Source organism: Scyliorhinus canicula, chromosome 16 (assembly GCF_902713615.1).
Source record: "Scyliorhinus canicula chromosome 16, sScyCan1.1, whole genome shotgun sequence".
Taxonomy (NCBI): Eukaryota; Metazoa; Chordata; class Chondrichthyes; order Carcharhiniformes; family Scyliorhinidae; genus Scyliorhinus; species Scyliorhinus canicula.
The window spans coordinates 92,705,904-92,718,436 of NC_052161.1; the positions used below are offsets into that span (position 1 = coordinate 92,705,904).

Consider the following 12,533-nt stretch of genomic DNA (forward strand, 5'->3'; position numbering starts at 1 on the left):
TGTAACTAGTGTGATTAGAAGGATATCTACAATTGCACAGAGGTTTAAATACATAGAATTTACAGTGCAGAAGGAGGCCATTTGGCCCATCGAGTCTGCACCGGCTCTTGGAAAGAGCACCCTACCTAAGGTCCATACCTTCCCCCTATCCCCGTAACCCCACAACCCAGTAACCACACCCAACACAAAGGGCAATTTTGGACACTAAGGGCAATTTATCATGGCCAATCCACCTAACCTGCACATCTTTGGACTGTGGGAGGAAACCGGAGCACCCGGAAGAAACCCACACGCACACAGGGAGAATGTGCAGACTCCGCACAGACAGTGACCCAAGCCGGGAATCGAACCTGGGACCCTGGAGCTGTGAAGCAAGTGTGCCAACCACAATGCTACCGTGCTGCCCTAAATACAAAGTGGAAATGTAAATTTTACCACAGTCCCAGAGGACCACAGGCTGCTCTCCCCTTTGAGAGCTGACTGGTGGTGATTTAACCTGAGGAGCTCCCCACACCTCAGGCGAGGGGCGAGGTTAAGAATCAGGACTTTCATGAATAACCTCAGCCTGTACGGGAATTGAACCAGCGCTGTTGCCGTCGCTCTGCATGAAGAGCCAGACATCCAGTCAACTGATCGCTTGGCTCGGTTTTTAAAAAATAAATTTAGAGTACCCAATTAATTTTCTCCAATTAAGGGGCAATTTAGCCTGGCCAATCCACCTAGCCTGCAAATCTTTGGGTTGTGGGGGCGAAACCCAAGCAAACACGGGGAGAATGTGCAAACTCCACACGGACAGTGACCCAGAGCCGGGATCGAACCTGGGACCTCGGTGCCGTGAGGCAGCAATGCTAACCACTGCGCCACTGTGCTGCCCTGGCTTGGCTCAGTTAACCTCCTCAACCTTGCCCCTCACCTGAGGTGTGGTGATCCTCATGTTAAACCACCACCAGTCATCTCTCACTCTCAGAGGATAAAGTAACCTATACTCCTCTGCAACTGTGGCGACATTTACATTTTTTACAAGCACAAAGTTGACTGAGAGTCTGCTGAATGTGCCAAATGGAGTGATAACAGACGGAGAGTGGGAAGGTGGTGGAGAGTGGAATTGAGAAGCTTGGGGAGTGGTTGGAGTCTCTGCAAGGCTGAAAGTTTCCTGCAATATCCATTCCAGGAGATGCTCACCCTGCAGCGACAGAGGCTTCAGGAAGACAGTGAGAACCCAGACAGTGCAGGAATCCGTTAGGGATGGCATCCTCAAACCAAGTTTCAGTGCTGAGGATGGCAAAACCTTGAGGAGTTGCAGCATAGAGCTGCATGTCATCGTGGAGCTAATGGCTACACAGAGGGCACATCAAATGCAATGATCATAGTAATTTTGAAAGTCAGGGGATAGGCGCTGCATGAACCCTGCATGCTGTATTGCTCCTTTTTGCCAGGATAAAGGTCATCACTGAGAAAGTGCAGAGTATGTTGAGGGTGTAAAAGAGAAGATTCAGAAGTCAGGGGGCCAACGACAAAGGAAGGAAATGAGTTGAGATCCTGCAGTTCCAGTTCCATGAGCTAAGGACAAAATTATTCCCAGTGGCAAGCACAAGCTGTCTTCAATAGTGCCCGGACCAATATCCTCGCAGGAAGTTAAACTTGTGCAGTTGAGGAGGTTTTATACTAATTTGACAGGATGAGTGGGCATCAGGATAAAAGATTAGAAACAAGGGGAACACAGGACAAGAAGCGTCAAATATCACAAGAATAGAGACTAGTTCAGCAATAGGAGCCATCAGGTGCGGCTGTAAAATGGCAGGCAATTTCAACAAAGAACAAAGAAAAGTACAGCACAGGAACAGGCCCTTCAGCCCTCCAAGCCTGCGACGACCATGCTGCCCATCTAAACTAAAAATCTTCTTCACTTCTGGGGTCCGTATCCCTCTATTCCCATCCTATTCCCGTATTTGTCAAGATACCCCTTAAACGTCACTATCGTCCCTGCTTCCATCACCTCCTCTGGCAGCGAGTTTCAGGCACCCACTACCCTATGTAAAAAACTTACCTCGTACATCTCCTCTAAACCTTTCCCCTCGCACCTTAACCGTGCCCCCTAGTAATTGAGCCCTCTACCCTGGGAAAAAGCCTCTGACTATCCACTCTGTCTATGCCCCTCATAATTTTGTCGACCTCTGTCAGGTCACCCCTCAACCTCCTTCGTTCCAGTGAGAACAAAGCTCACCTCAACCTATTTCAACCTCTCCTCATAGCTAATGCCCTCCACACTAGGCAACATCCTGGTAAATGTCTTCTGCATTCTCTCTAAAGCCTCCACATCCTTCTGGTAGTGTGGCGACCAGAATTGAACACTATACTCCAAGGGCGCGATTCTCTGAGTGGCCCGACGCCATTGTGAAACCTGGAGAGGCTCACGACGGTGTCGGAAGCCTCTCCCGGCCCCCTATTCTCCCCTCCCGGGGGGATAGGCGGGCCGTGTCGGGTAACTCGGCCGCGGGGCCTTGACGCTGGTGTCAAGGCCCGGTGCGCCGAAAATGACGTGGCTGACGCGCCTAATGACGTCAGCTGCGCATGCGCAGGTTGGACAACGCCAACCCGTGCATGCGCGGTTGCCGTCTTTCCCCTCAGCCGCCCCGCAAGACGTGGCGGCTTGATCTTGCGGGGCGGCGGAGCGGAAAGAGTGCGTCTGATTGGGACGCCGGCACGACAATCGGTGGGCACCGATCGCGGGCCTGTCCCCTCCCGAGCACGGTCATGGTGCTCACTCCCCTCTCCGCCCCCCACAAGCCCCAAACGGGCATCTCATGCCTGTTTCACAACGGCAGCGACCAGGTGTGGTTGCCGGCGTCGTGAAATGGTCGTGAACGGCAGGCCGCACGGCCCACCGGGGTCGGAGAATTGCGGGCCGCCGTGAAAAACGGTGGCCTGCAATTCTCTGCGGGTTTTGCGGCACGCCATTTTGGGGGGGGGGGGGGGGGGTGGGAGAATAGCGGGAGGTGCGGGAGCTCACCTCCCTCTAGTCTCCCACCCATCGTGGGAGCGGTGAATCGCGCCCAGAGAGTGGCCTAACTAAGGTTCTATACAGCTGCAATATGATTTGCCAATTCTTATACTCAATGCCCCGGCCAATGAAGGCAAGCATGCCGTATTCCTGCTTGACTACCTTCTCCACCTGTGTTGCCCCTTTCAGTGACCTGTGGACCTGTACACCAAGATCTCTCTGACTGTCAATGCACTTGAGGGTTCTACCATTTACTGTGTATTCCCTACCTGTATTAGACCTTCCAAAATGCATTGCCTCACATTTGTCCGGAGTAAACTCCATCTGCCATCTTGCCGCCTAAGTTTCCAAATGATCGAAATCCTGCTGTATCCTCTGACAGTCCTCATCGCTATCCGCAATTCCACCAACCTTTGTGTTGGCCGCAAACTTACTAATAGACCAGTTACATTTTCCTCCATATCCTTTACTACGAACAGCAAAGGTCCCAGCACTGATCCCTGCGGAACACCACTCGTCACAGCCCTCCAATTAGAAAAGCACCCTTCCATTGCTACTCTCTGCCTTCTATGACCTAGCCAGTTCTGTATCCATCTTGCCAGCTCACATCTGATCCCATGTGACTTCACCTTTTGTACCAGTCTGTCATGAGGGACCTTGTCAAAGGCCTCACTGAAGTTCATATAGATAACATCCACTGCCCTACCTGCATCAATCATCTTTGTGACCTCCTCGAAAAATTCTTATCAAGTTAGTGAGACACGACCTCCCCTTCAGAAAACCATGTTGCCTCTCACTAATACGACCACTTGCTTCCAAATGGGAGTAGATCCTGTCTCGAAGAATTCTCTCCAGTAATTTCCCTACCACTGACGTAAGGCTCACCAGCCTGTAGTTCCCTGGATTACCCTCGCTACCCTTCTTCAACAAAGGAACAACATTGGCTATTCTCCAGTCCTCTGGGCCATTACCTGAAGACAGTGAAGATCCAAAGATTTCTGTCAAGGCCTCAGCAATTTCCTCTCTAGCCTCCTTTAGTATTCTGGGGTAGATCCCATCAAGCCCTGGGGACTTATCCACCTTAATATTTTTCAAGACACCCAACACCTCGTCCTTTTGGATCTCAATGTGACCCAGGCTATCTACACACCCTTCTCCAGACTCAACATCCACCAATTCCTTCTCTTTGGTGAATACTGATGCAAAGTATTCATTTGATACCTCGTCCATTTCCTCTGGCTCCACACATAGATTCCCTCCCCTGTCCTTCAGTGGGCCAACCTTTTCCCTGGCAACCTCTTGCTTTTATGTACGTGTAAAAAACCTGGGTATTTTCCTCAACACTATTTGCCAATGACTCCTTGCTTAAGTTCCTTCCTACTTTCCTTATATTCCACACAGGCTTTGTCTTTTCCCAGCCTTCTCGCCCTGACAAATGCCTCCTTTTTCTTTTTGACGAGGCCTACAATATCTCTCGTTATCCAGGTTCCTGAAATTTGCTGTATTTATCCTTCTTCCTCACAGGAACATGCCGGTCCTGAATTCCTTTCAACTGACATTTGAAAGCCTCCCACATGCCAGATGTTGATTTACCCTCAAACATCCGCCCCCAATCTATGTTCTTCAGTTCCCGCCTAATATTGTTATAATTAGCTTTCCCCCAATTTTACACATTCACCCGAGGATCACTCTTATCCTTGTCCCCCAAAAATTTACTGAATTGTGATCACGTTCCAAAAATGCTCCCCTACTGAAACTTCTACCACCTGGCTGGGCTCATTCCCCAATACCAGGTCCAGTACAGCCCCTTCCCTCGTTGGATTATCTACATATTGTTTTAAGAAGCCCTCCTGGATGCTCCTTACAAACTCTGCCCCGTCCAAGGCCCTTGCACTAAGTGAGTCCCAGTCAATATTGGGGAAGTTAAAATCTCCCATCGCAACAACCCTGTTGCTTTTACTCCTTTCCAAAATCTGTCTACCTATCTGCTCCTCTATCTCCCGCTGGCTGTTGGGAAGCCTGTAGTAAACCCCCAACATTGTGACTGCACCTTTCTTCTTCCTGATCTCGACCCACATATCTTCGCTGCCCTCTGAGATGTCCTCCCGCAGTACAGCTGTGATATTCTACCTAACCAGTAGTGGAATCCCTCCACCCCTTTTACATCCCCCTCTATCCCGCCTGAAACATCTAAATCCTGGACTGTTTAGCTGCCAATCCTGTCCTTCCCTCAACCAAGTCTCTGTAATGGTAACAACATTATAGTTCCGAGTACTAATCCAAGCTCTAAGTTCATTTGCCTTACCTGTTATAGTTCTTGTATTGAAACACATGCACTTCAGGCCACCAGTCCCATTGTTTTCAGCAACATCTCCCTATCTGCTCTTCCTCAGAGCCATAGTGGCCCTATTTCCTAGTTCTCCCTCAGTGCTTTCACCTTCTGACCTATTGCTCCAGCACCCACCCACCTGCCATACTAGTTTGAACCCTCCCGTGTGACACTAGCAAACCTTGCGGCCAGGATATTTATGCCTCACCAGTTTAGATGCAACCCGTCCTTCTTATACAGGTCACACCTGCCCCGGAAGAGCTCCCAGTGGTCCAGATAACTGAAACCCTCCCTCCTACACCAGCTGTTTAGCCACTTGTTTAGCTGCTCTATCTTCCTATTTCTAGCCTCACTGGCACGTGGCACAGGGAGTAATCCTGAGATTACAACCCTTGAGGTCTTTTAACTTTCTGCCTAGCTCCCGGAACTCCTGCTGCAGGAGGATGGATTTCGAGTGAATGTGCAGAGAATGTGGAGAGTGTTTATACAGTTGAGAGGTCAAAGCGGCCCATTTGGTTAAGGTACAACAGAAGAGATATTGGGCGAGATTCTCCGTCCTGCCAGCCCTGTCTTCGGGTGCGGCACTCCCCCACCGGCAGCGATATGCTACGTTCCCTCAGCCGGCCAATGGGGGTTTCTCATTGTGGGCCACCCCACCCTGCCGTGAAACGAGCGGGTGCGGGTGCGCTGCCGGCGGTGCGGACAATCCTGCCGACGGAGAATCCCGCAGACTCTGCCACTCAATTACTAGATGTCATGAAAGAGAGAGGAAATGGAAGAGCAAGTTTACATACAACACAGATTCCCCAATATTCCATCAGAGGTACAATTTGCCTCAGATTATCTCCAATAATACTACATCTATATGCCATAGCTTTCTATGAAGACCCAGGAACCCCAACAGACCACAGTGATTTTCCCCACTTCTTCTTCACATGCATCCCATAGGCTTCCTGAACTTGTTTATGGACTGGAAAACAGTAGCCAAGATGAAGAGTTCATTGAATGTTTTCAGGATAGTTTCTTAGAGCAGCATGTTCTGGAGCCAACCAGATAACAGGCTATATTAGTGGTCTTGTGCAATGTGGTGGGAGTAATTTGTGATCTCAGATTGAGGGTGCTCCAGGTAGCAGCGACCATAATATGATTGAATTTTGCATTCAGCTTGAGGGAGAGAGTTCTGTATTCCTTTTCGTATAGATGTTAGGTATTTAATAAAATGCCATGTTGTGTATTTTGCTGGCATGGTTATACAGAAGAATAAAGAATTCTGTCCATCATGCAACAGTTTTCCAGCTTTTTTTACAATAAGGTTGTTGGATTGGTCAGTGGTTTAGTAACAAAATTGATATTCAATCATTGAATTTCATTGCAGCCGTGTTGCAAAAACACTTGGAGTAAAGGCACTCATATATTCGCGTACCATTTGGATCAGCAACAATGTGATATGTTACGGGCTCGTGCTTATCCAAACTGTAGCAGAGCTTTTCAATCACTTTAACATTCTAACTACTTACAAATCCACATATGTTGTTCTCTGGAAATGGGAGGGGGGAGGAGTCATGCTTTAAACTCCCAATCAATAAATATTTGCTGTACACAATAAAAGTTTAGCAAAGTGTCAAAAAAGTTGGTCAATAGTTTTGAGAGTCCAGAATAAATTCAATGTCGCGTATTTTTCTAATTTACTCAGCAAATGGCAGCATCACTGAGACAGAAAATGTCTGACGGGGTTGGGATAGTAACGTCACTGACAGTAAGATGAACCACCAACTTTACGGTTCCTAACAGATCACCTCCAGAGAAACAGGATCATTTTATACATCCCACATACCACTAAAATCGTCAATCTTTTACTTATTGTTACAAGTTCAATACGAAAGAGTTTTTCTTTCTTAGACACGTCTCTTATATGGAAAGACCCAGCCTCATAATGCTTACTTTGCCAAATTCCTGAAGTTTTTATTCTTGTAGATGTATGGAAGTAATGTATGCGTACTTCCATATAAATTGCACATTGATTACACATACTTCTATGATCTGTCTTTGTTGCTGGAAAGATAATTAAAGGTCAGTGGGTACTGAAATTATGCAAGGAGTCTGTCCACTTAAATAATTCTGGATGGATTGTGTGGTTCGTGGGATACTCTTGGTTGCTTTTCATTGAACCCGTTTAAAGGGCTTTCTGGCATCAAAACTCATTCTCGTCTAACATCATTCTCATTTCACTTCGAGCCTTTCCAATCTTCGTTGAAGTTCTCAGAAGGACTTTGCTTGGTGAAGGTCCAGGTTGAGGTGTGCCAATCTCTCGTCGCTTCCTGAATTAAGTTTATTCAGAGCTGCAGTATTAATACATGTGGTCTTGAAGCAGACCACAATCACTATCAGACTTCCACTGACTGAATTTGATTCATCTGTGCTTGCATCATCTGAATACTGTTCAAAATTTTCTTCTGATGTCCTGCCAAGGTAACACCAACTCGGAGGATATCCCTAGAGGAGAAAATAAGGCGGTATATATATAAGGCGGAAAATAAGGTGGTATATATATAACATTTTCAGGTGCTGTTTTCCATTCATTGAATTGTTGTTTTCCTTATTATTTATTTTTATAATTTCATTTAGAGTACCCAATTATTTGTTTCCAATTAAGGAGCAATTTAGTGTGGCTGATCCACCTATGCTGCACATGAATGAAATGAAAATGAAATGAAAATCGCTTATTGTCACGAGTAGGCTTCAATGAAGTTACTGTGAAAAGCCCCTAGTCGCCACATTCCGGCGCCTGTCCGGGGAGGCTGGTACGGGAATCGAATCGTACTGCTGGCCTGCTTGGCCTGCTTTAAAAGCCAGCGATTTAGCTCAGTGAGCTAAACCAGCCGTGGGTTGTGGGAGTGAGACCCACACAGACAAGGGAGAATGTACAAACTCCACACGGACAGTGACCCGGGGCCAGAATTGAACCCGGGTCCTCGGCGCTGTGAAGCAGCAATACTTTACTTTTTATTTTTTATAAATTTAGAATATCCAATTCATTTTTTCCAATTAAGGGGCAATTTAGCATGGCCAATCCACCTAACCTGCACATCTTTGGGTTGTGGGGGTGAAACCCACACAGACATGGGGAGAATGTGCAAACTCCTCACAGACAGTGACCCAGGGCCGGGATTCGAACCCGGGTCCTCAGCGCCGTAGACAGCAATGCCAACCACTGTGCCACCGTGCCGCCCGTGAAGCAGCAATACTAACAACTGTGTCACCGTGCTGCCCTCGAATTGTTGTTTTCCTTGAGGTATATCTGCTGGTATAAATAATTCTTCTTTGCATCATGATGGTTTTGTTAACAAAGTAATTTTGAAACTTTAACTTAATACTGTTCAGTCAACCATAATAATGTAAAATTGGTGCAAGCCATGCTGGTTTAGCTCACCAGGCTAAATCGCTGGCTTTTAAAGCAGACCAAGCAGGCCAGCAGCACGGTTCGATTCCCGTACCAGCCTCCCCGGACAGGCGCCGGAATGTGGCGACTAGGGGCTTTTCACAGTAACTTCATTGAAGCCTACTCGTGATAATAAGCGATTTTCATTTCATTTCATCAGGTGGCGCTGTGAAGCCACAGTGCTATCCACTTGTGCTACCATGCTGCCCATCTTGTACTATATACAAGATGTAAAAGATGGCAGCACGGTAGCACAAGGGTGCTTCAGTTTCCTCCCACAGTCCAAAGACGTGCAGGTTAGGTGGACTGGCCATGCTAAATTGCCCTTCGTGTCAAAAAAGGTTAGGAGGGGTTATTGGGTTACGGGGATAGGGTGGAAGTGAGGGCTTAAGTGGGTCAGTGCAGACTCGATGGGCTGAATGGCCTCCTTCTGCACTGTATGTTCTATGTTCTATATTCTATCCCCCAAGCCTGCTCCAGACTTTTCAGTACTATTTGCAACTCCACGAATTCTGAATTGTCAATATGCATTAAGACCTGCACAACATCCAGGTTTGGGCTGGTCAGTGGAAATTGACAGTTACACCAAAAAGATGCACCTGATTCAAGCCATCTCCAATATCATTACCATCGCTGAATCTCTCACTATTAACATCCCAGGGGTTATTGTTCTCCAGAAACGGAACTGTACTAGCCATTTAAATACTATAGCAACAAGAGCAGGCCAGAGGCTGGGAATTCAGCAGCGAGTAATTCACCTCCTATCTCTCCAAAACCTGTCCGCCATCTACAAGGCATGAGTCAGCAGTGTGATGGAATACTCTTCATTTGCTGGTTGAGTGGAGCTCCAGCAACACTTAAGAAGCTCAACACCGTCCAGGGCAAAGCAGCTCACTTGATTTGCACCCCAAGAACTGACACATTACGGTAACAGTGTGTACTATATACAAGATGTACTGCAGCAACTTTGGCAGCATCTTCCAAATCCATGAGCTCTACCATCTAGGAGGAGGGTAGCAGGTACATGGATGTACCACCACCTGCAATTTCCCCTCCAAGCCACGCACCAGCCTTACTGGCGAGACGGTGGCATAGTAATATCATTGGATCCAAACACCCATGCATTTGGGCACAATGGTTCAAATCCCACGGGAGTTGGTGGAATTTTAATCCTAATGTCGCAAAAATCTGGTTCATTTATGTCCCTCAGGAAAGGAAATCTTCATCCTTACCTGGTCTGGCCTACATGCAACTTCAGACCCATAGCAATATGGTTGACTCTTAACTGTCATCTAAATTGGCCCACCAAATCATGCCAAGGGCAATTAGGGATATCAATAAATGCCACCCTTGTCAGTGATGCCCATATCCATGGAATAATCATGAACAAAGGCTGGAGTGGAATTCCGGTGGCGGAATGATTAAAATCGGGGATACACAAGAGGCCTGAATTAGGGAAGTGAGGATATCCTGAAGGTTGTGGGGCAGGAGGCGGCTTCAAAGGTAGGGAGGGGTGAGGCGACAAGAGGATTTGAAAACAAGGATAAGAAATTGACGCATTCCATAACTGGGAGCCAATGAAGATCAAGGAGTGAGTTAGGCAGTTGAATTTTGGATGATCTCAATGCAGAACATGGGGGAACCAACCAGACTATGATGCAATTGTCAAGGGGACCAAAAACATGAATGAGGATTTTCTTTTTAATTCGTTCAGGGGATGTAGGCGTCACTGGCTGAGCCAGCATTTACTGCCGATCCCTAATTGACCTTGAACTGAGTAGTTTGCTCGGCCATTTCAGAGGGCATTTAAGAGTCAACCACATTGCTGTAGGTCTGGAGTCAAATGTAATCCAGACCAGCAACAGATAAAATAAAGCAGAGAGACTTCGAGATAAAGGTCAGCATTTCATTGGCCTGTTTAATTATTTTCTCTATCTGCTGCAGATGATTTATGTTCCTGGACTCCAATATACTCTTTGGACCTCCAGTGATTTGAACTTTTCACCTTTTCACGATTTGTTAATTCCTTTTTGGGCCCAAAGTGGATGACTGTCAAGAAACTGGGATAAAATGAAGTTTAAAGAATTTGATAAAGAAAAATTGTTAAGGAAGCAGCTGCACAGAGGGCTTTTGATATGGGGTTTAGCCTCGTGGGTGAACAGTTGTTTGCCTGAGTGAAGTAGACAACAATAGGGTAGAGAACTTCAGAAGTAAAGGATAAAGAGGATAGGAGTTCAAAGGGAGAAACAAAAATGGATGTCGCACTTGCATGCTGAAAAAGGGACTCTCAGGTAAGAAATGCTAAAAGAGGGATGTCTAAAATAAGTTGTTTAGATAAGACAACCTCAAAAGAGATAAACAGTTTACCAGTTGGAAGGCTAGTCCTGTACTGGAGAAGAAGAGCTGACTGGCGACCAAGATCACAGCCATGTCCAGCTAGAGCTGAGCTCTCCAAAAACAAGCTTTGCCCTGAAGATTGCTGCTTTAAGCCCGAGGTGGACTATTCTACACCAGAAGGAAATTTCTGAAAAGAAAGATGCAGGTTGTGTGGAAATTATCACTGGATTTGGCCCATAGTGTTAAAATCAATGGGATTTTGTTACTGGAAAGGTATACTACAGGGGAGGAGGTGAATTGTTGTTGAATATCCAGTAAGTGCCCAAGTCTGCGGTTTGAGGAGATTTCGCTCTGAGTCATTGAGCTGGAGGCCGAGCTGCAGACACCGCGACTCATCAGGGTGGGTGAGAGCTTCCTGGATGCTTTGTTTTAGGAGGCGGTCACACCGCTTTGGATGGAAACTTCTTGGTTTGGAAAGTGGTCAGGGACAGGAGGCTGTGACTACAGTTGAGGCAGGTAAGGGGACCCAGGCGACAGGAATGCAGGAGTGTCAGCCTCTGCAATTGTCCGACAGGTTTGAGGCTCTCTCGGCTTGTTTGGATAAGAGTGGGGACTGCAGGGTGGATGGATGGGCTGACTGAGCACCGCACCGCTTGTCTCTGCATCCACCAACATTGTGGGCAACGAGCTCCAGGTCGTTATCACTCAACGTGTAAATAGGTTCATCCTCACATTCCCCTGCAGCTCTTGCCCAAAACCTTAAATCTGTGTCTCCCTTGTCCCCAATCTTTATATCATCAGCTAACTGTAACTGCTTTTCTGTGTCCCCCTTATCTAAGCCTGTTATAATCTTATACACTTATGGCAATTGTCTCTTCAATCTTCTTTGCTCCAAGGAGAACAACCTTGTAGCTAACATTCCCCCATCCCTGGAACCATTCTGGTAAATTTCCTCTGCACCCTCTCCACACACCTAATGTGTGGTGACCTGAATTAAAGAAATGCCTTAATTATGGTCTAAACTGGAGCTTTATAAAAATCAATATACCTTCTCTGTTTTGGTACTCATAGAGTCATAGATGTTTACAGCATGGAAACAGGCCCTTCGGCCCAGCTTGTCCATGCCACCCAGTTTCTATCACTAAGCTAGTCCCACTTGCCCACATTTGGCCCATATCCCTCTATGCCCATCCTGTCCATGTAACTGTCTAACTGTTTTTTATCAGAAAAAATTGTACTGTCTGTACTACTGCCTCTGGCAGCTTGTTCCAGATGCTCATCACCCTCTGTGTGAAGAAATTTCCCCTCTGGTCTCCTTTGTATCTCTCCCCTCCCACCTTAAACCTATGCCCCCTAGTTCAAGACTCCTCTACCTATGGGAAAATATATTGACTATCTACATTATCTGTGCTCCTCATTATTTTATA

General features: G+C 46.9%; 1 protein-coding gene across 2 annotated transcripts in view; it reads right to left on the reverse strand.

Moving 5' to 3' along the window:
- Positions 1-7,267: 7,267 nt before the first annotated feature.
- Positions 7,268-12,533, reverse strand: part of LOC119979364 (ephrin type-B receptor 2) — a 715,489-nt gene continuing 710,223 nt past the window's right edge. For both annotated transcript variants that reach the window (XM_038821482.1, XM_038821481.1), the window contains one exon: positions 7,268-7,823. In XM_038821482.1, the coding sequence (XP_038677410.1) occupies positions 7,715-7,823 (109 nt within the window). In that variant the 3' untranslated portion in view covers positions 7,268-7,714. The remainder of the gene's footprint in view (positions 7,824-12,533) is intronic.